The sequence below is a fragment of the Bos javanicus genome, chromosome 29, assembly GCF_032452875.1.
Source record: "Bos javanicus breed banteng chromosome 29, ARS-OSU_banteng_1.0, whole genome shotgun sequence".
NCBI classification, from domain to species: Eukaryota; Metazoa; Chordata; class Mammalia; order Artiodactyla; family Bovidae; genus Bos; species Bos javanicus.
Window position 1 is genome coordinate 9,870,016 of NC_083896.1, and position 23,197 is coordinate 9,893,212.

Sequence of the window (23,197 nt, forward strand, 5' to 3'; positions counted from 1 at the left end):
ATAGTAAGACAGGAAATAACCTAAATGCTTATGAATAGGGGAGTAGTTAAAAAAATTATAGTACAATAAAACAAAGGAGACATTGGGAGGATGAGGCAGTATTAACATGTACCAGTCTGTAAGGACGTCCATATTGTTCCTTGAATGAATAAGTGAAAAACTGCATCTGTAGCATGCTGTTTTGTAACATACATGTATATTCTGAGACATGAACAGGATCTTTCTGAAAGGTTACATAAGGAACTAACAATGGTGTTTCTATCTAGAAAGGGGATCTCAGTGGCTGGGGGAACAGACAAGCGTAGGAGGGTGTCTCTTCTTTTGGGGGAGAAGAACCTTTTGAAATATTTTAACTCCAACTGCAGACTGATTTAGGGCCAAATTTATACCACCGATGTGGTGCAGAGGCCCTGAATTGAGAAACACACTGGAAAATTGGTCCAGAAGCGGGGTGACCAGGCAGAGCCTCAGAGGGCATATTGGGATACCCACATAAACCCTCCTCCCACAGAACAAGCCTCCAGGACCAGCTGGGTTTAGAACTGCCATCCACCCACACTGCTCTTTGAGGCCAGATTTCTCCCGTTTGTCCTACCCTATGACCTCTGTGTCTCTGGGTCTCTGGTGTTCTTTGAAGGCACTCTGCTCAGCCTCAGGGACAGACAGGTGGCCTCCAGTAAGGTCTGTCCCCTGATGCCTTCCTGCTCCACCCTCTTCCTTTCCTGTCCCGTGTTTGTGCTCCGGTTTTCTCCCGACTACAACTTAGCATTTACTTGGCCATTTTTCTATAATGATTCTGGTTGTCCAGCCTGGGTAGGTTGCCCTAGCTGGCCTCAGGTGAATTTCTTCTCTAATACGACCCCTTTCCAGGACCCTCCTTCCGCGGTGGAATTGACTCAGAGCCAGGTATGAGAGCATGCAGACCCCACCCACTGAATGCAGCTTCTTTCTCAAAGTCAGTGGCAGGGTTTCTGCCCACACACCCATCCCTTCACTTCCCCTCCTCAGTTCAACAGGTAGTTCTGGGATAGTTTCTTTACTTCCTCCACTGTATCCTTACTCGTAGTGCTCATGCTGACAGCAGAGCGTGATGGATGATTCCAGAGCACCTCGTTCTTCCTTTCACTAAACGTCTGCCCCCTAAAGATTTTTTTTAATTGAATCTGAACCAGTTTTCTTGCAACTGACCTGACATTTTCTCGGCATTCTCCTTAACTCTGTTGATGTCGTTCTGTAAGGAGGTAATGAGTTTACCATGCTGTTCACTCCCTACATTCTTGTATTCCTCCCAATATTCTTTCTCACTGAGTTTCTCAAGAAATAGCTTCTCAGCATTACTTATTTGGATGCGCATATCTGTTGAAAGAACATCAAGATTTGGGGTCATTTCTGTTGTCCTTGCAACCGTCATTATGTGGCACTCTGATTTTGTGAAGTTAAAGTCTGATATGAAAATATCAACTCTTAAATACAATTTTATATCTACAATTTAGGGAAATCTAAACTATTCAAACTATTGTTTATCTATCCCTCATGATTCAAAAATCTCAGTAAAAATAAACTTCCAATTTTAAAGTAGATGGTGTGGTTTGGGGCTGTGACCGAGAATGACAATATGCAATCAACCTATATGCCTAGGGACCCACAAGTTTAAATTATGCCTGTGATAGCTTGATAAGCATCCTGTTTTGTACAATGTATTATTTCACATACACTTTTTATTGTAAATTGTCATTTTTCTGGTCATTATGTCTCTGGGCAAAATAATTCCAACTTACATCCTTCTTCTGTCCTTGGTGACCTTTTTTTGTTAAGTACATTGTTTGATTCCGTCATTTACAGATCAACTCTTTGAGCTTTCCTTGTGTGAAATGACAGCATATGATAGTCATAATCACCGCTCTTCCCAGTCGCCACCGAGTTAAGACTTCAGAGTGAAAGCTAAGTTCCTCAGTTAAATGTGTACAAATTTGGAGCTGTCTCATCATATAAACTTCCAATTCGCCCCCAGTGTACTTAGGCTTCAGGCTGAGTATCAGTCTTTAGGCTGAGTATCAAGCTGCTGAACATTCTGGAAAAGGAAGCATCACCAAAACCAGGTACAATGAACTTAATGGCTGTTTGACTCACTGCCCTGCCCCATCTTGTTTGAGAGCTCCTGAGGACAAGACATTTTATTCATCTCGGTCAACCCAGCACTTGGCAGAGAATTTGGCCATTAGTTGAGGCTCAATAAGTATTTACAAAATGAATAAAGCATTCTTTCAGGCCAGAGAGATGCTCTTCAGCTCAAACATCCAGAAGGACTCCAGACATGTCTTTGTCGAAGGCGTGATAATAATACATTTTTAATACATACTTAACATATTAGTATTCAAAATATAAGATTATACATTTTTTAATTCCCTTAACAAGTGGTTCTTGTTATTAAACAATTAAGAACACTAGGCGCCAGTGATCAGCTGTCCTCTGTGAGCAGACTGCCCGGACTCAGCCCTGCACCACATTCAGTCTTTGCGGGGAGGGTTGGTTGATGTCACTGAAGCTTTTGAAAGACAGATGGGGGCAGCAGCTGCTGTTCTGCTTTCTTAGCACCCCTCTCTCCCTTCTCGTCTAGTAACACATGTCTCCTATCCCTCGTCATGTAAATACACTGACTACAGACGTCCCTTTTCCTGGCCAGAGGGATTGGTCCAAGGCTGAGCGTGCACCCCAAGCTAGGCCTCGGCTCAGAGTCCTTCCCTAGAGATGCTTTCACTGAAACTGGTAGAAAACATATCTTTTTTTGTCTCCACTCCACTTTGAGGTTATAAGGATGTACGTTCAGAGGTGTCTGTGGTCAGAGTTCTAGACTCACAGGGAGAACATTCTCAGGAAAAGGAGCCAGCTTTCCAGGGGAAGACAGAGAGAGAAGAGGGATGAGAGGGGCAATGTGTGGAGGGAGAGGGTGGGCTAGAAAGAGGGGGTGATGGGGGGGAGGAGCAAGAGAGGGAGACAAATAAAAGGAAGCTGAGCTCTGACAGCATGTGAGGCTCTGGAGTCAGCTCAGTAGCGCCCTGCCTTTTCTGTCTGGTTACTTGAAGAGATTAACATCTTCTTTATGCTTGGACTAGTCTGGGTTGGATTTTTATCCTTGCAACTGAAAGCATCCCAGGTAAACGTTGGAAGAGGGGAGTTTCGTCAGCACTTCTCAAACTTGACTGTGCACAGAAACCCCCTGTGACCTTGTCCAAATGTAGACTCTGACTCAGCAGGTCCAGATGGCTCAGAGGCTCTGCACTGTCCCAGGCTGCTGGCGGAGCTGCAGCCGCTGTTCCATGAACTCAACTGAGTTGCAGGTGACTGCCTGGTGCCGACCGTGACAGCCTCAGAGACCCCTTGTAGACACATCTGTTCCCTCCCTTTCCCTCTCTTCATCAGCATCCATGGGCTTCTTTCTCCCTTGGACCACCGCACATGCCCAGCCCTCCAATTCTTAGTCACCCAGCACGTCCCCAGTCTTGGGTGCCACACACCCCAGCCCCAGCCCAGACCGCAGACAGGCACACCTCCACTAACCGGACCATTCCCTGCAAAGGCAGCTTAGTGAGCACGTCTGAGCATCAGCTGAGGTCTCACACCTGTCTCTAGAGAGTTTGTAAAGCATCCCTTGCAGGATTCTCCCGGAGACGGGCCCGGCCAGGAAACACATCCACCACCTCATGCCGTCACGTCACTGCTGTCACTACAGGGGCTCAGCCGGAGCAAGCTTATGGAACAGTGGTGGAGAGCCCCTAAAAATGAAGCTTGCTGACTGACCAGGGGCCTTGGTAACTATTTCACCCAAAACAACAACTCTCTACGAATGGAGGGCCTCTCCCGGCCAAGTGCTTGAGTAAGTGGGCTCTCTAGAGAGTTTGGGGAAATCCAAGAACATCTACCCCTCGTTTTTGCCTCTCAGGTTCTCACACTGCTTTCTGGTACTACTCCAGTCTCTCCCCTGTTTTCCAGGTTCCTGGCAGGGATGGTATTTATAGAGGTTCTGGCAAAAAAAAAAAAAAAATCTAGAAATCTGAGCAGCAAGCTCAAGATGAAGGAATAGGAATTTTTTTTCAGTGCTTGTGTCAACACTGAGGGTCCAGCTCTCAGGACCCTGGTACCTCCTGAGCCCGTGGCAAGACTATGTCCTGCGTCTTTTACCTTCTGTACCAGCATCATTTCTATCCACGTCCTGTAAACGTCCCCTTTTCCAAATCCAATCCCTCTTTCCCCATCTAAATACGGGGTTTAGCTTCCTTAGAGATACTGGGGCTGGGGAGGAAGCTTTATACTCCCCTTACATTCCCAAGTCTGAACGGAGGCTGAAGCCATTGAAGACACCAAACAAGACAATTTCCCCGCAAAAGAGCAGATCACCGCTGCCTGGAGTTCGGGGTGGCGCCTCACAGGATGCGGGCTGGTGTTAAAGGCCAGAGGGCTTCGGTCTGTGTTTCTGACCACTGCTCTTCCTCCTCCTCACTTGGCTTCATTATCTCCACCCACTTTGCTATTTCCTTCTCTCATCCACTTACCTACATTTGTGGGTTTGTGGTTGTGGCGGTAATGATGCCCTTTGAAGTATGTCCACGGCATTTTGAACATATTAGGAGACAAAAGCATTGATACATTCAAGAAACAACTTGATATGGCTTTATGATAATTTTCTAAGTTCCTAAATCACCTTTCAAGTTTTGTTCCTGGTCTCTTTCAAACTTCCATTTTTCCTTCATTGCGTTTTCAACCTCCTCTCTTGTTACAACTACGGATCCCTCTGACTTCTCTTCACTGAGTTCCTTCAGTAGGTTCCGTATGTGCCAAATTTGTTCATCCTTTAAGCGTTTATTCTGTCGTGAATATCAAAGAGTTGTTAATTACCTCTGCTGAAATATCTCCATTGTTTTCCCTCAAAACAGAATCTCATGCTGAGGCTTGCAAAATAAGAAATAGTTAATGAAATAATTTATTCAATAGTATCTCCAAAGAGCATGTGGAAGATGGAAGACTCAAAATTAAATCCATCAAATCAGTAATCACTGAAGAGACAGTTTCATTTTAAAACCTGGGTTAATAATCTGCCAGTCTATCGCCCTATCATAGGATCAATGAACATTAAAATTCGACTTCAGAGGTCAATTTCTTCAACTCCCACAAATTATCTTTCTTTTCTAGGAAACATCATTCATTTATTCAATATTTATGGAGTTATCTACCATATGCCAGGAGTATCTAGACACTAGGCATATATCCATGAACAAAATAGACAAAAGTACTGCTCTTGTGGGATTTACATTATTTTTTGCTTTTCTCACAAGTGACCCTAATTCTCTTCTTCTGGGGTGATGATCACTCACCATTCCAATACTCCACACTTGAAACATGAACTGTGTTCTTCTTGTGAATATCCCGCCCATGTTTCTTATTTAATCGACTTAGAGTTTATTTTTGCCCTTGCTAGTTTATTATGTATATGTAGAGATATTTTATTGTGTGTCAATATTTCTTGTACTTTTCTTAGCCTTCCTTTTTTTTTTTTTTCTCCCTTTAAGTTTTAATACTCACTTCCCTGGGGTCTTTCCTTCAATTTCTTAAACCTAACAAAATGTATATATTTAAAATATTCTAATACTACTTTTAAAAATTACTTATTTTCCTATAATTTAACATTCTCTTTACTATAGTTTTTCAACATTATATTTTATTTCTGACATTCATGTTTTTATTCTCTTAACCTTCATAGGCAATGGCACCCCACTCCAGTACTCTTGCCTGGAAAATCCCATGGATGGAGGAGCCTGGTAGGCTGCAGTCCACGGGGTCGCTAAGAGTCGGACATGACTGAGCAACTTCACTTTCACTTTTCACTTTCACGCATTGGAGAAGGAAATGGCAAACCACTCCAGTGTTCTTGCCTGGAGAATCCCAGGGACGGGGGAGGCTGGTGGGCTGCCATCTATGCGGCTGCACAGAGTCAGACACGACTGAAGTGACTTAGCAGCAGCAACCTTCATAGATACTCTACTGTAAGAATATTTTCTTTCTTAAAATTGATTCTCTAAGCCAATACTTCTGAAACTTCAATGTGTATACCCAGCACTTGGGGACCTTGTTAAAAATGCAGATGCTGATTAAGTTTGGTACGATGCCTGTAATTCTGCATTTCTCATACATTACAGATGATGCCAAACCTGCTGGCCCACAGCCCACACTTTGGGTAGCCAAATTCTTTCTGATAATCTAAATATCTGTGATTTATTGATAGTGCTGCAACCTACTAAAACTCAGGTCTTTAATATTGAATCCAACAAACTTTAAAGTTGATGGCTGAAAAATTTGATTTCTTAAAATTGTTTAGCAAAATAGACACTAGTTTAATAAACTCCTGAGAGGATTTTAACGTAACCTTAATGCTCTTTAAGTCATTCCACAGGCTGTATGACATGATTGTCATATCAATGCTTTAGAATTTTAATTTAAAACTTTGATAAACTGAACAAAAGCAACAAACAATTAACTTTATGATGCTCAATATTGATAAATATAGCCAAAAACCAAAAAGACAGACTGGACAGGCTTTGAGTGATTTTAAAAAATAGAAATAAAGATGAAAAATATATGGTATTCAAAATCCTGCAGTTTAACTTCTCTGATTTTTTGTTTGCAATATTCTAAAGTATCTGAATTCTATCTCTGAAGAATTTTTAGTACCAAAGAATTCATGATATGATATATATCTGAAAACTGAATTTCTTTCCTTCTAATTTTGTAAAATCTTGTAGAGAATGACATAAACAGAAGTGGTGGAGTAAGACTGCTGAAAATCCGCTTCTTCATAAAGGCAATGAGAAAAAATTGGCAAAAATTGGCAAAATTAACTTTTCAGAACTCTGGAAATTAAAGGCTTTGCAGTAAGTTCCAGGGAGTGTTTATTCAAGAAAAATGGTTGAATCTTAGTAAGAACAGTGAGTTTCGTGGCATTTCAAACTTACCCTAAAAACCAATAGCCCCACAATTATGGCAAAACCCAGCAATCTAGCAGCCTGTGGCTGAGGGTGGGGGAGAGAAGTAAGAGAGGCAGAACTCTTGCAAAGCCAAGTTCCTAAATAAGGGCCATTATTTGACTTATCTGGTAATTCCCTGGAAGATCCCACTGGCAAGCCTTGTCTTTATTTGACCTGACTCAGAGCTTACCCAGTGTCTTAACAGCCTTTTCCCAGATTGGCTTGTCAAAAACAATCAACAGTTGTTGAACATTACAGCTCCATGTGTGTGTGTGTGTGTGTGCGTGTGTGAATGTGTGTGTGCGTGTGTGAATGTGTGTGTGTGTGTGTGCACTCAGTTGTGTCCGGCTCTTTGAAGCCCTATGGACTGTAGCCTGCCAGGCTCCTCTGTCCATGGACTTTTCTCGACACGAATACTGGAGTAGCTAGCCATCTCCTCCTTCAGAGGATCTTCCTGACCAGGGACTGAACCCTCATCGCTTGTGTCTCCGGCATTGGCAGGCGGATTCCTTACCACTCTGCCACCTGGGAAGCCCACAGCTCCCTGAGGTGTTGATAAAAGTTGGGGTAAACAACAAGCTGACCAAAAAAAACAAACTTCAGAATAAAACTGAAGATGAGATGTCCATAGGGAGTTTTGACAGCTCTTATGTATTCCTAAGAATCTAAAAGGCCATAAGCATTTAATAACATCTATATTAAACTTCCCAAACCCTGTATGAATTTCAAATAGAAAAGAAAGGTGTCTGACAGTGTTACAAAGTTCACTATATCTGAAAAATTATTTTGAGTGATATACTGAAAAATAAATTTAAATATATCCACCAATATGCTTAAAAAGAAGACATTTATCTTATGAAGTAAATTTATTATTTGAGGTAAGACTAATTATCATATTATAAATAGAAGAAAGGAGATTTAGTATCTAAGCTACAAAGGAAGGATTATTTTTGTTTTGTTATAAGGCCATCTCATGGCCTTTTAAAAATTTTGGACTCACAAGAACAAGAATAGAAGTTGCCAAAATAGGACACACAATTCCCTTCTACTGTCCACCCAGCTTTCCCAAATGGTAACATCTTATCTAATGAGAGCACAGCATCAAAGCCAGGAAACTGACATTGGTACAATGTTACTAATCGAACTAGAGATTTTATTTCTATTGCACCAGTTTTTACATTTTTTTCTTTTTAGTGTATGGTTGTGATACTGTCATTTATAAGAAATATATGTATGTATATCTTTGGTCACTCAGGTGACTAAAATGTATTTCTTTTTTGTTCAGTCACTAAGTTGTGTCCAACTCTTTGCGACCCCAAGGACTACAGCACGCCAGGCTCCTCTGTCTTTCACTGTCTCCTGATAGTGAAACTCGTGTCCATTGAGTCAGTGATGCCACCCAACCATCTCATCCTCTGTTGTCCACTTTCTCCTCCTGCCCTCAATCTTTCCCAACATCGGTGTCTTTCCAGTGAGTCAGCTCTTCGCATCAGGTGGTCAAAGTATTGGAGCTTCAGCATCAGTCCTTCCAATGAATATTCAGGGTTGATTTTCTTTACGATTGACTGGTTTTATCTCCTTGCTGTCCAAGGGTCAGCAAGAGTCTTCTTGCTCAAGAACAGTCTTGAGAGTCTTGCTCAAGAGTCTTCTCCAGCACCACGATTTGAAAGCATCAATTTCTTGGCACTCAGCCTTTACGGTCCAGCTCTCATATCTGTACATGACTACTGGAAAAACCATAGCTTTGACTAGATGGACCTTTGTTGCAAAGTGATGTCTCTGCTTTTTAATACACTGTCTAGGTTTGTCATAGCTTTCCTTCCAAAGAGCATAAATAGATATGATAAATTTATGATATAAATATATATACATAGATATATAAATATATATCTGTATTTCTTAGATATATTCTTATGGGTTTTTTAAAAATGATTTTCAACCATAGTTCCTGGCCCACAGTGACCAAAACCCATGGAATTTTCTGCCATCATAATTGGGTTTATGTTAATGAAAGTGACTTTTGAATCTGGGAGAGAGAAAGGGAGGGGGCCTGATTGCCAGGAGAACTGATCAAGTTATTAGAGGATTGCAGTCCCTCACGTTGATTCCCAGGGACAGGAGAGGGACTTGAGGTGGAATCAACTGCTACTGGCCAAGGATCTAGTCAATCACGATTATGTAATGAAGCCTCCATTAAAACCTGGAAAAGGAGCATCTTTTGGTCCTTTCCCAGAGAGCTTCCAAGTGCTGCTGGGCCAGACCCCAAGCTCCGCAAGGGCAGAAGCTCTTTTGTTTGGTACTTTGCTCTCTAGGGGCTTCCTGATGGCTCAGCCGGTAAAGAATCCACGTGCAAAGTCGGAGACCTGGGTTTGATCCCTGGGTTGAGAAAGGAATAGCTACCCACTCCAGTATTCTGGCCTGGAGAACTCCATGAAGTTGCAAAGAGTTGGACACGACTGAGCAACTTTCACTTCACTCTGCTCTCTGTATCTCTTCATCTGACTGTCGATTCATAGCCTTTAATACCTTTTTAATGATCTAGTGAGTAAATGGGTTTTCCTGGTTATGTGAGCCATCCTAGCAAGTTAATCGAACCTGAGGAGGATGGGGTTGTGAAAGCCCCTGATTTATAGCCAGTCAACCATATGTACAAGTAACACCCTGGACTGGTAACTGGCATCTGAAGTGCAGGGTGGTCTTGTGGGACTGAGCCCTTTACCTGTGGAATGTGATTCTATCTCCAGGTAGGTAAGTGTCAGAGAGAATCACTTGTTGGTGAGGGGAAGCCTCCACACACACAAGTTGGAATTGGGTCAGGAACCCTTTCAGTAGGATTATAAATTCTGTCACATATGCATATGAGACATATCACCACAAAGATGGCATTTGAAGCCATGATGTTAAATAAGATGATCCAGAGAGAGTTTAGAGTGAAAGAGTACATTTAATATCAGAACATTGATAAATACTCTAATTAAAGGGTGGGAATAAACACTCTAATTTAAGGGTAGTTTCTTTCCTATTTGAGGGGGAAAAAACAATGAAAAAAAAAGAAAAAGAAGAAATATCAGAGAAGTAGAAGTAAATTCAAGAAAGAGTGATGTCCTGGAGCCCAAAGGAAAAAGAGTTTAAGGACGCCAGGAGTGACTGCCGGAGGAGTGAGGTGTAAGGTTAGGCCTCGAAGAGTACATTCATGTAATGCTAGTCACTCAATCATGTCCGACTCTGCGATCCCACAGACTGTGGCCTGCCAGGCTCCTCTGTCTGTGGGATTCTCCAGGCAAGAATACTGGAGTGGGTTGCCATGCCCTTCTCCAAAAGAGTACACTGGGCCTGGCTGATTGGTCAGCACAACTTTCGCTGAAGCGGTTGTAGGGGAACAGTAGGAGTGAAGTGTGTCCTGGGAAGTAAGGACGTGGGCACAGTGAGCTGTGAGATGGCTAGTGCTGCAGAGGAGCAATGAACGCAGACAGAGAAGGAAAGAAAGATCGGGGTAATCATCTAAACAAAGTTAAACGCATAGGAAGAAACGATGAAAGAAGAGGGCATAACTTGTCCGATCTGGACATTTCTGATTTGGACTAACTGCAGAGAAAAATGTATCTTGCTAACGAGTCATGTTAAACTTAGCAATTTAAATATCTGTGACCTCAAAATTTTTTCCTCCCACTGGTATTTGTGGATCAACCCAACAAATATTTATTGAACAGCTACTCATGCTGGGCCCTTTGGAGAAACAAAGATAAGATTTGATTGCTGCTACCTAAAGGGCTTTTATTTAAATAACAGAGAAATATTTTTATGCAACATCCCAGCTAAGATGGGGGGAATAAAGAGGAGCTACCCAAGAGAAGAGCATTCTGGGAAGAGGAAACGGCCTCTTTGTTGTAAAGGTACCATAGTGAGAAAAAGATGGGCTTCATAATATTTAAAAGAAGCTGCTAAGTCACTTCAGTCGTGTCTGACTCTGTGTGACCCCATAGATGGCAGCCCACCAGGCTCCCCTGTCCCTGGGATTCTCCAGGCAAGAACACTGGAGTGGGTTGCCATTTCCTTCTCCAATGCATGAAAGTGAAAAGTGAAAGTGAAGTCGCTCAGTCGTGTCTGACTCTAGCGACCCCATGGACTTCAGCCTACCAGGCTCCTTCGTCCATGGATTTTCCAGGCAAGAGTACTGGAGTGGGGTGCCAACACCTTCTCCGATTTAAAAGAAACAGGGGTAAGCAAAGGATGGGATGGCTGCAGATGAATTGGAGAGGTGAGTAGAGGTCAAATTTTGAAGGACCTTGAAGGCTTCAGGAAGATCTATGGATTTTATTTTCTGTGCAGCAGGAAGCCACTGTGGGATTTTAAGCACTGAAAGGTTTGCCATATTCCAAGGGCCATTCTGGTTGCTTTGTGGAAAATGTGCTGGTTAGAGAAAGGATGGGTAAGAGATGATGCTGGCTTAAACTGTCGCAACAGCAGTGCACATGGAAATAAATAGATAAATACAGTTGAGCTAGTCTGTCTTCCTATGCTCCTCACTGCTGGGTCCACCGATAACTCTAAGAGCCAACTTAGACCTATCACAGTCTTGAGCTAATCCTCCTGGAAACAAGAACATTGTCTCTGGCTCCATTTGATGGGTTATGGGAAAGTGGTTCCTCAGTCCTGATTCATTGTCCTTTCCACAACCAAACAGAAGTCCCAAAGCTAGCTGGGGTTCCAGTGCTGACCACTTTGGGGTGTGCATGGGCCTCCTGGTGGCAGCTCACTCTCCTGTGCCCTGGGACCTCTCTAAGTGGGACCTGTCTCCAAGTGCTGCAGCCAGACTTCCCCTTCCACTCTCATCCATCGCCCTCAGTTTCTTAGTTCCTGCTGCAAGTGCCTGGTCCTTCAGAATCACGACAACATCAGGGTTGTCTTGCCCAGCACGTATTTGCTGAACAAATGGACAAATTTGCCCCATGAGGAAGACAGGAATCCTCGTTTCCCAAGGGGTTGATATTTCTCCTGGCAATCTTGATTCCAGCTTGTGCTTCTTCCAGCCCAGCGTTTCTCATGATGTACTCTGCATAGAAGTTAAATAAGCAGGGGGACAATATACAGCCTTGACGTACTCCTTTTCCTATTTGGAACCAGTCTGTTGTTCCATGTCCAGTTCTAACTGTTGCTTCCTGACCTGCATATAGGTTTCTCAAGAGGCAGGTCAGGTGGTCTGGTATTCCCATCTCTTGAAGAATTTTCCACAGTTTCTTGTGATCCACACAATCAAAGGCTTTGGCATAGTCAATAAAGCAGAAGTAGATTTTTTTCTAGAACTCTCTTGCTTTTTCGATGATCCAGCAGATGTTGGCAATTTGATCTCAGGTTCCTCTGCCTTTTCTAAAACCAGCTTGAACATCTGGAAGTTCACGGTTCACATATTGCTGAAGCCTGGCTTGGAGAATTTTGAGCATTACTATACTAGCGTGTGAGATAAGTGCAATTGTGCAGTAGTTTGAGCATTCTTTGGCATTGCCTTTCTTTTGGATTGGAATGAAAACTGACCTTTTCCAGTCCTGTGGCCACTGCTGAGTCTTCCAAATTTGCTGGCATATTGAGTGCAGCACTTTCATAGCATCATCTTTCAGGATTATAGTTTGGTTAAATAAGAAATTAAAAAGTAAATGGGGTTGCAGAGCTTTACATTTTTTAACATAAGATTCAGTGTCCTCATGATCTAAATAACACAATTCAAGGTGACTTCCTTTGGCATTATAATTAATAAATAGAAACAGCAGTACCCTCTTGCGTCGCATGTACAAAAATACATTTAAATATATTGTAAATTAATCAGCTCTAAGCACTAAAGAAGATAATTTCCTAGAGTTCATTATAACTCAAAAAATTTTTAAGCATTTGCATAAATGTTCAATGACTAGATATCGGCTTTATATTTTATACTCACTCTTTCATGATACTTTTGATTCTTTTCTCTAAGTTTCTTTATTCGAGCCATAAATCGTTCTAGTGCATTTTCCTTTATTTGACAGCTAATAACAGAAATAATGTGTTACAATTATTTCCTTTAGGAAAAATTAATGAAAGAAAAATTTTAAATTATACTATTTGACTTGAAATAAAGTATTAAATATACTATAAAACCCTGTTTAGGGATGAGAATCTTTACTGATGTTGTAAATAGTATATTTTACTCACTAAAATATGTATTAGAGAGATAACTTCAAGTTTTAAAAAATATCAATCCCCATTTTTATTTCATAGTCGTAACTTTTATACTTTCTCATTATCTATAAATAATTCAGCATAAAAAGAACCCAGGAAAGGGCATACAGAAAAGATGCTTCCTGGAAGTCCAAAAACATTCAGACAAAAATGACAAGACAAAGACTTTACAGGGACAAGCACAGCTTCTTGGAACAGTAGGGTAAGCCAGGCTGACCTATTGGTCAAGTTCATTAGGATACCATCTTGTCCATAAACAGTAAAAGGTTTCTTTCTTGACACAAGCACATTTTTAAAATACCAAACAAGTATTTGTTGAATGTCTGTTAGGTATAAAGTATAGAAAGCATGGGAAGACTCTGGTATAGGCAATTTGATATGTATTTGAAGAGTTAAGGGTATCTCTATTACCTCATAAATCTTACCACTTTAAATCTGAGACCAAAATAAAGGAACAGAACTAGCCCAATGTAAATCCCTTGCCTCTATTAAATATATATATATATATATAAATATAAATATATATATATAGCACCTCTGTGGTGTAGTGAACAGAGGAGTATTTACAGAATGAGAAACTCTGCTTTTCAATCTTGTCTCTTCCACTTCTTACCTACATGACCTCAACAAGTCAATTCTCTGAACTTCAGTTTCCAAGCTGTCAAGAGAGAGATAACAACACCCACCCAGCTCTATGTATTTTATAAAGATGAAAATAAGAAATCATATGTGCATGTTTCTAGCATAAAGTAAGTGCTCAGTAAATTTCAGGTGAATTTTAATGTTATGTCCTCAGTCCTTCCCCTGGAATATCATTTATATTTGTTATATTGTAAACTTTGTTGATTTTGCCAACAAAGGTCAGTCTAGTCAAGGCTACAGTTTTTCCAGTGGTCATGTATGGGTGTAAGAGTTGGACTGTGAAGAAAGCTGAGCGCCATAGAATTGATGCTTTTGAACTGTGGTATTGGAGAAGACTCTTGAGAGTCCCTTGGACTGCAAGGAGATCCAACCAGTCCATTCTGAAGGAGATCAGTCCTGGGATTTCTTTGGAAGGACTGATGCTAAAGCTGAAACTCCAGTACTTTGGCCACCTCATGCGAAGAGTTGACTCATTGGAAAAGTCTCTGATGCTGGGAGGGATTGGGGGCAGGAGGAGAAGGGGATGACAGAGGATGAGATGGCTGGATGGCATCACCGACTCGATGGACGTGAGTGAGTTTGAGTGAACTCCGGGAGTTGGTGACGGACAGGGAGGCCTGGCGTGCTGCGATTCATGGGGTTGCAAAGAGTCGGATACAACTGAGCGACTGAACTGAACTGAATTGAAATTTAGTAGAGAGAAAAATAAAGCTCTTTCTTTCCAAATGAAGGGGAAAAGCATTTTTAAAATGAGTAAATCCTTTAGGCTTTGCCTTGAGTTGCTTCTGCAGGGGGCAGTTTGGAGAGGTCTGAGTGGCATCAGCAAGCCTGGGGGTGGGGCGGATTCTAAGATGCCCTGAATGTTTGGCTGCTTCAACGGCCCCCTTGTGGACTGTTCAGTAGTTGCAGGCTTAACTTCACCTAGCCTATCCTGGGAATTCACTTCAGCCTCCGCAGGCCTCAGAGATGATGAATTTATCAGGAAGCAGGGCTTCCTTGGTGGCTCAGACGGTAAAGAATCCGCCTGTAATGCAGGAGATCTGGCTTTGATCCCTGGGTCGGGAAGACTCCCTGCAAAAGGGAAAGGCTACCCGCTCCAGTATTCCGGCCTGGAGAATTCCATGGACAGAGGAGCCTGGTGTGGGCTACCGTCCATGGGGTCACAGAGTAGGACTGAATGACTAACACTTTCAGAGGAAGCTAAGCCTCAGGGCTCCCCACCATTAGCCACTGTGGGAACTCAAGCCTCCCTGTTCTCTGAACACTTCTTCTTTTCCCATCTCCCTTATCTACTCAGTGCCCTAGTAACCCACATGTCACACTAAATGCTAAAGCAAGTGGGAAAATAAACCAATGAGATTTATACTGAGCACTTAATATACACTGAAGTGCTTTGAAAAGGGCATTGCGCTGTTTTGAAGCACAGTGATATGGAATTAACACCAATGCAGTCGTCTGTCACCTTGTCCCTTCCCTCCTTATTAAAATGTTAGTTGATGGAAGGAATTTTCACATATTGAGGTATGAGGAAGTCATCCTGGCTTATTCCTGATTTGGCTTGAACTTTATGCTGACTAAAACAACCTGAGGCCTGTCAAACATCTATTGTTCATCTGCTTTAACCGTGACAGAAAAGAATGCATTTAAACATGAAAATGGAGTAACTGTGGTTCAGGCATTCAAAAAGGAGCTGGGCGGCCACACTGGATGCAGTTTCAGACACACTTCTGTATCACTGAGAACTCTGTTTTGAACTGTATCAAACTCAAAGATGCCACCGGCCATTTTCAAAACAATATTTTTGCCAGGGGCTGCCAGCTGCAATTTTATGGCCCCAAAGTCCTTACTTTGAGCCCTTACTTCTCACCGATTCCAACCCTAATTCTTGACAAACATGTAACTGTGGTTTGGGCCTGTATGTTGCTGTCGTTGTTAAGTCACTAATTCGTGTCCGACTCTTGGGCCCACGGACTGCAGCTCACCAGACTCCTCTGTCCCTGGGATTTTCCAGGCAAGAATCCTGGACTGGGTTGCCATTTCCTTCTCCAGAGGATCTTCCCAACCCAGGGAATCGAATCTGCATCTCCTGCATTGGCAAGTGGATTCTTTACCACTGAGGCACCAAGGAAGCCCTTTTGCCTACATAAGCCTCCCCATTCTGCAGTCAGTGGAACACAGTTCAGCTGCTTCTTGCATCTGTGTCTCCTGGGCTACAGCCCTAAGTTTGGCTTGAATAAAACTCTTTCCTATTTTTATTATAGGTTGTTTATTGAGTATTAACATAGTAATGTGTCAACTTCCTTCCTCCATGCAATTTTGTTAAAAATTCTGAGAAGGAACACAAATGTGGGTTTCAAAAAAGAATCTATACTCTTACTTATTATACTTTTAAAACCTGTAACTATATCTGTACCTATTGCTATGCCTATGTCCATACTCATTGTCGAAAACTGGGTTGAGGGCGGGGAATAAATATAAAGGAGGGAATAAATATAAAGGAGAAAATAAAAACCACCGTCACCTAAAGATTTAGTATTATGCAATAAGATATTTTGCTAAAGGGAAAGAGAGAGGAAGACCACATTCACATAACTTTAATATAGTTATGTTAGAACTGTTCTATTTTATTATTATTTATTATTAACCTCTTACTGTGCCTAATTTAGAAATTAAACTCTATCATAGGTGCATATGTGAAGAAAAGACATAGTATATAAAGGGTTCGGTACCATCCATGATTTCAGGCATCCCTTGGGAGTCTTGGAACAAATTCCCTGAGGAAAAAGGCTAAGATGTGATCACTCTGCAGATTCAACATTGGCAGTCTCAGTTCTTCGCCAACAACCACAGAGGTCTATGGCCTTATTTTCTTGAGAGAGATTAAGAAAAGTTCAGTTGTTCAGAAGTCATGGATGACCTACTCTGGGCCCTGAGCTCTTTGTTAGGGGCTGAGGTTGTATAAGAGAAACGTAAGATGGTGCCGGGGACCCTTGGATGATCCTTCCTCAGATGGTGAGGGGGGCGTCTTGACTATTCATCGTGTGACGAAAAGTCCCGTCACCTGGGACCTCAGGGAACAGCTGAAGTGTCGCCAGAAGGGCGTGGGAAGGCCCAGGCTGTTCCACTCCACGAGGCTATTTATTTAGTTTCAACAAAGGAAGAGAACGGAAAGCATGGGAATGCTCAACTTACGTCTTGTACTAGATCATGAGAATTTTTAAATGTTCGCCTGTTTGGAAACCTCTGTTGAAGAAGAGAAAGACTGGCCTCTGGCTGACCCAGAGGAGAGAGAAGGAGCCATAGCTGGATGCCATCCCTGTGGGCCGTGGGGAAAAGGTGAGAAATCAGACTGCAGTCACGGAGCTGGACTTCCTGCCCACCTCTCAGAAGCCACGGTGCGCCAAGTCTTCAGTTACGCTGCGAAACGAGCGCAGGGAGAATCTGGCCGTCGCTGAATGTTACCTCCAGTGTTAAATAAAAGGGCACTTGGTGAAAAGTCCCTTCCCGTGGGTGCTGTCAGTGTTCTGACCCTCTCACTCACCATCTTCTAAAAAGAACATACAGACTCGGAGTCTCACAAGAAGGACATTGGATTTTCCCCGAATGTCGTTGAGACCTGGTCTCCAGCATTGCTCCCCAGTTTCAACCTTGTCCCCCTCCAATAGACGGCCTCCTACTCCCAAGACCCACGTGTCCACGGGGGTCTGCTAATCTGACCCTGCCCTTGCCCTCTCTCGCTCCCTCTGCCTTCTCTCTGTTCCTGGACTGCGACACGCCCTTCCTCACCCGCCCTCTTTTACATGAGCCTTTCCGGCCCTCATGCTCTGGCTCTGTAACATACATCTGTTCCTCCTCTTTCTGAGATCAGCTCCCACATCGCCCCCTCAGACGAGCTCTTCCTGCTCCCTGCGACTGAAATGACCGAGCATGTACGCACTGAGTCTGTCCCATCCTTCGGTTATGCTGTTGCGGAGCACCCTACACTGTTCTTCCGTAGCATCTTCTTTAGAGGTATGCAATTTTTCAGGAAAGACCGGACTGTGTGTTTAATGTCCATCTCCCGTGCTTCGTTAGGAATGGACCATGTGGGCCTGTTAACTGTTGTCCTCTAGTGATCAGGATTTGCCTGTATTTGGTTAACATTCAAATACTTGCTCAACAGGCATGAAGTGCCTTCTTATTTGAAAAAAAAAAACTGACATGTATTCATTCACTGCCTAAGTGTTACACATTAAAACACCTACCCGGGACCCAAAGTTGAAGTTCAAAAGCTATCGAAGGGCTTACTCTCCATCAGTTAGATAAAACATAAACAAACAACAGGTATCACCTCTAGTCTCGTCTCTAGCTCCTGGGATAGAAATATTAAGATATTCTTATTAAAGTGAAAGTCGCTCAGTCATGTCCGACTCTTTGTGACCTCAGGGACTATCCAGTCCGTGGAATTCTCCAGGCCAGAATACTGGAGTGGGTAGCCTTTCCCTCCTCCAGGGGATCTTCCCAACCCAGGGATGGAATCCAGGTCTCCTGCATTGCAGGCAGATTCTTTACCAGCTGAGTCACCAGGGAAGCCCGTTCTTATGAAAAATAATTATAAATCATTTGGTTTTCATTTGTAGGCATTTAAGGACAATGCAAATTGGAATGTCTAGAAATAAAAAGTTAAATGAAGAAGAGAAGTGTGTGTACATTTACTCTTTTGTAAACGGACACTGAGGTGTGCTCTATTTGAAGAGGTAAGCCAGCAAGTTGCTGTGCATTTGAGGGAGGGTGACCAATAATTCAATGGAGGGGGCGAGGGAGCCAAGACCCATTCATGAATGCTGTTTCATAGCTTGGCTTGTGTTACTGCCAACGTGCCAAAACCTAAAAAAAAAAATTGCACATAGCACGAGAGTGAAATTATGCCTCTAATCCAGCTTCCTTGACAGCTTTGGAGCGCTTCACGTTCCGCTGGAGTTATGCGAGTGTTAGCAGTGCTTGCCACTTATGTATGAGAACTTTTGGATTCCATAATCTAAACTTACTGATAGTCTAGAAGTGCTTCACTGATAGGCAATTTGACTTCTTTTGGCGGCCCATCTTGAATATCCCTTTTATTTGTTTTCGCCGCGGTTTCCATTGTGTTGCTTAGCTAGTAAGAAGAATACCTGCTTGAAAAAAGAGACACAGGAAAAATAAATAAATCCTTTGTTCCTTTACTTGTGTTTATCATATAAAGCACTACTGGGACTTAACTTTAAACTGGCTCTTCCATCCAGATTGCTCCCGTATCCCCAGAGCTGACATCATCCATAATGCTGGGTCATCAGGAATCAACTGGATTCTTGAGTCTGAGTTCTATGCTTAGAGCAGGTCCAGACCAGTACCCCAAACTTTCTGAGACTCACTCTCTTAAACGATCCATCAACAACTGTTGCCCCCATCGAGCTTCATTAAGAGCAAGAATTTAACTTTTTCAATCATTTCATGTCTCCACAGTGTTTGGCAGAGTGCCCTGCCTATAACAGCAGCTCAATAAATGTCTTTTAGTTATTAAAAATTAAGATGAAACAAAAGCACAACCTTTTATGAGGATCAGGAAACTTGGCTCCAAAAGAGTCAGAACAGGGATCCAAAGAAACTAGGTTTGGCCAGGGTTGCTATAAAGAGCAAATATAAGGACTTTAATAAAAATGTCTTTTAAATGGTTAAGAGATTTATAAATGCAAAATAACAAGAGTGATAAAAATAATGTATTCTCATTACCAGTGACTGTTTATCAGCTATTAATTGCTTTTGTATCTTATAATAAGAAACATCAAAAATAATATTTTTTAAAAGGGAAAATCAGACTCACTGTTTTTAGTTTTTATGGTAAAGAGGAACACTTTGAGAATTTGGTATAAGTACTAATGCACATCTTTTAAGATCATAGTTTTTCTTGACAGATTTTTATCTTTGGATTTTTATTAATGTATATTGTCACTCTGCTTATTAACTTATATGTAGAGTATATCATGTGAAATATTGGGCTGGATGACTCACAAACTGGAATCAAAATTCTGGGAGAAATAACAGCAACCTCAGATATGAAAATGATACCCCTTTAATGGCAGAAAGTGAAGAGGAACTAAAGAGCCTCTTGATGAAGGTGAAAGAGAAGAGTGGAAAAGCTGGCTTAAAACTCAACATTGAAAAGACTAAGATCAAGGCATCTAGTCCCAGCACTTCATGGCAAATAGATGGGGAAACAATGGAAACAGTGACAGACTTTATTTTCTTGGGCTCCAAAATCACTATGGATGGTGACTGCGGCCATGAAATTAAAAGATGCTTGCTCCTTGGAAGACCTAGGAGTGTATTAAAAAGCAGAGACATCACTTTACTAACAAAGGTCCATATAGTCAAAGCTATGGTTTTTCCAGTAGTCATGTATGGATGTGAGAGTTGGACTATAAAGAAGGCTGAGTGAAGAACTGATGCTTTTGAACTGTGGTGCTGAACTCTTGAGAGTCTCTTGGACTGCAAGGAGATCAAACCAGTCCATCGTAAAGGAGATCAGTCCTGGGTGTTCATTGGAAGGACTGATGCTGAAGCTGAAGCTCCAATACTTTGGCCACCTGATGCGAAGTTCTGACTCATTGAAAAAGACCCTGATGCTGGGCAAGATTGAGGGCAAGAGAAGGGGATGACAGAGGATTAGATGGTTGGATGGCATCACTGACTCAATGGACATGAATTTGAGCAAACGTAAGGAGATGATGAAGGACAGGGAAGCCTGGCGTGCTGCAATTCATGGGGTTGCAGAGAGTTGGACATGACTTGGCAGCTGAACAACAACAACAGATCTCAAGAAGGTAAGTACCTAACCTGCATTCAATGTATTACTAGGTGGGTGTGGGTGGGTGTGGTAGGAAAAACAACCTTTGTAGTTATTTGTTAAAATGGCTGGAAACTCCATGAGAGTGGGGGTGATGTAATTCTTGTACATTACTATATTACCCCTCCTAGCACAGTAGATCTGGTCCTTGTCAAATGAACAATTAGATGGATGAATCAGGTAGACATATTTTAATCCTAGATCTACCACCTACTATCTAGGTGACCTTGAGTAGGCTACTTAATCTTTTTGAGCTTCAGTTCCATCATCTGTAAAGTGAGAACAAAATTCTTATTTTAAACACTGGTAAGGATGAAACGGGTTAGTATTTAAAGCACCTGGCATAGTGTCTGCCATACAGAAAGAACTGAGGAAGTATTTTTGCCCCTTTAGTTATGGCTCCAGAAGCATAATCTGGTAAATTTCGGGTAACTAAAGCAGAGGACTGTCTGCCTGCTACCAAGTAAGAGGTGAGATGTAAAGACGAATCCATGTGGTTTTCGACCATCAGCCTTCATCACCGATTTGGATCACCGAATAGGCAATCTACACAAATCATTCAGATCCACAATGGAAACACTCTCTGAAATAAAAACACACTTTTCCCCTACAGACTTGCTGTTTGCATAACCAGACCTCTAGCGAGGTTCAGTCTTGGTGCCTAAGACTTTTCTAGCCAAGTGTGTTCATCTCTGTATCCTAATAGATTCTAGGATTTGTGAATGTAAATATACTACAATACTTTTTAACTGAAAACCACAAAGGTAACATATCAGAAAGATTCAATTCAGTAAGACAGGTTAATATATTGTGTTATCGTCTCAGATGTGGAAGTATTGAGAATGATTCCATAGGCTGCATACTGGCACAGTTCACAGAAACATCACTAGGAAAACAAAATTGCTATCTTTTGTTTCAGGAAAACTGAATTTTTATATTACTTTCTATTTTAAAATTAGGATTTTTAACTTAACAGCTACACAAAACCATAGCATGCTGTCAAGGGTTGCTTTTTACAAGAACTTAGTGTTTAACAAAAACTTTTACTATAAAATATTTTATTTAAAAGCTGAAGCAAATAACATTAATCTCTAATTTTCTTTCTGAGTCATATGGAAGAGATCAAGTGTTATAGTTCCCACCTGTGGTACCCATCTGGTGCTGGAGGAAAAATGACCTCATTTTGCTCAATTACTTCAGTTACCTGGCTCTTATGTTTCTGACTCTCTGACCAATTTACAGTTAGTTACCTAATTGCAGCTCAAGGCAAAAGATTTTAATAAAATATGAGTGAAAATGTGGATCCATTAAGCATAAGTGGTTTGTGCATAAACTATATTAAGATTCATTGTTTCACATACTTTACAGAAAATTAGAAAGCCATTTGGGTCACCTGCTTAACAGTTGCTTTTTTGCAGTGAGCTAATGACATTCCGTCAGAATGTACTTTTGCATCAGATAATGTCCTACAAACAATGGGGATTTTAATAAACATTGACAAGGATTTACAGTTCCTGACCACCTAGAGGATTCCTCGGGAAAAGGGGAGAAGTCTAGAAAAAACAGCTACAAAATAACTATCCTCCAAGAAGATTTCACTTAAAATAATTCCTGACAAACGAATACTTGCCCGGATTTGTCAGTAACTTCAAACATCTATTAAGGGCCTGTTCGTCTGTGGCAATTTTTCTGGCCTGTAGTTATAAAATATAAAAGAGGTGAGACTTCTACTTAGACTGATAGGAAGAAAGAAGCATACTCCAATGGAACTTAAAAAAAGAAGAGAGAGAGAGAGAGCAACTCTAAAAGGCTTTAGAAAACCATACAAGTAATAAATGCTAGAGAGCTACTTCCCCAGGGCATGATCTTTTGTGCTTGTTTTTCCTCTCCCAACTCTGTTGGGGCATCAATAACATACATTACGGGTGGCACTAGTGGAAAGAACCCACGTGCCAGTTCAGGAGACGTAAGAGACACCAGTTCGATCAGTGGATCAGGAGGAGGAAATGGGAACCCACTGCAGTATTCTTGCCTGGAAATTTCCATGGAAACAGGAGCCTTGTGGGCTACAGTCTATGGGGTCACAAAGAGTTGGACAGTACTGAGTGCATGCATGTGCACACCCACACACAAATACACACACCCAGTGAGGGCAGGAGAAGAGGCTGGGTTTTAAGGACTTGGGTATCCATCATTTTCAGAGACTATTCCATAATCATTTTCTATCAGGAAATGTTTCAAAAAGTATTCCCCAAATGCTTCTCAGTGAAAAGTAAGAAGTCTATTTAGTAAAAAGCAATATATAGTAAGCCATCTTCTTCAAATATCCTCTCATCCCATAATGCTTTGACTCTGTAAAGTGTGTTAGTCACTCAGTTGCGTCCAACTCTTTGTGACCCCATGGACTGTAGCCCACCAGGCTCCTCTGTCCATGGGATTTCCCAGGCAGGAATACTGGAGTTGGCAG

General features: G+C 41.9%; 1 protein-coding gene across 6 annotated transcripts in view; it reads right to left on the minus strand.

The window, feature by feature from the left end:
* CCDC83 (coiled-coil domain containing 83) overlaps positions 1-23,197 on the minus strand; it is a 52,174-nt gene that overhangs the window by 26,663 nt on the left and 2,314 nt on the right. For 3 of the 6 annotated variants that reach the window (XM_061406067.1, XM_061406064.1, XM_061406068.1), the window contains exons 3-7: positions 22,361-22,424; positions 18,896-19,018; positions 12,949-13,033; positions 4,700-4,862; positions 1,189-1,356 (exon numbers count right to left, since the gene is read on the minus strand). In XM_061406067.1, coding sequence (XP_061262051.1) covers positions 1,189-1,356; positions 4,700-4,862; positions 12,949-13,033; positions 18,896-18,990 — 511 coding nt within the window. In that variant the 5' untranslated portion in view covers positions 18,991-19,018; positions 22,361-22,424. Of the gene's footprint in view, positions 1-1,188; positions 1,357-4,699; positions 4,863-12,948; positions 13,034-18,895; positions 19,019-19,433; positions 19,511-22,360; positions 22,425-23,197 lie in introns of all 6 variants that reach the window. The other 3 variants (XM_061406063.1, XM_061406066.1, XM_061406065.1) reach the window with 3 other exon arrangements.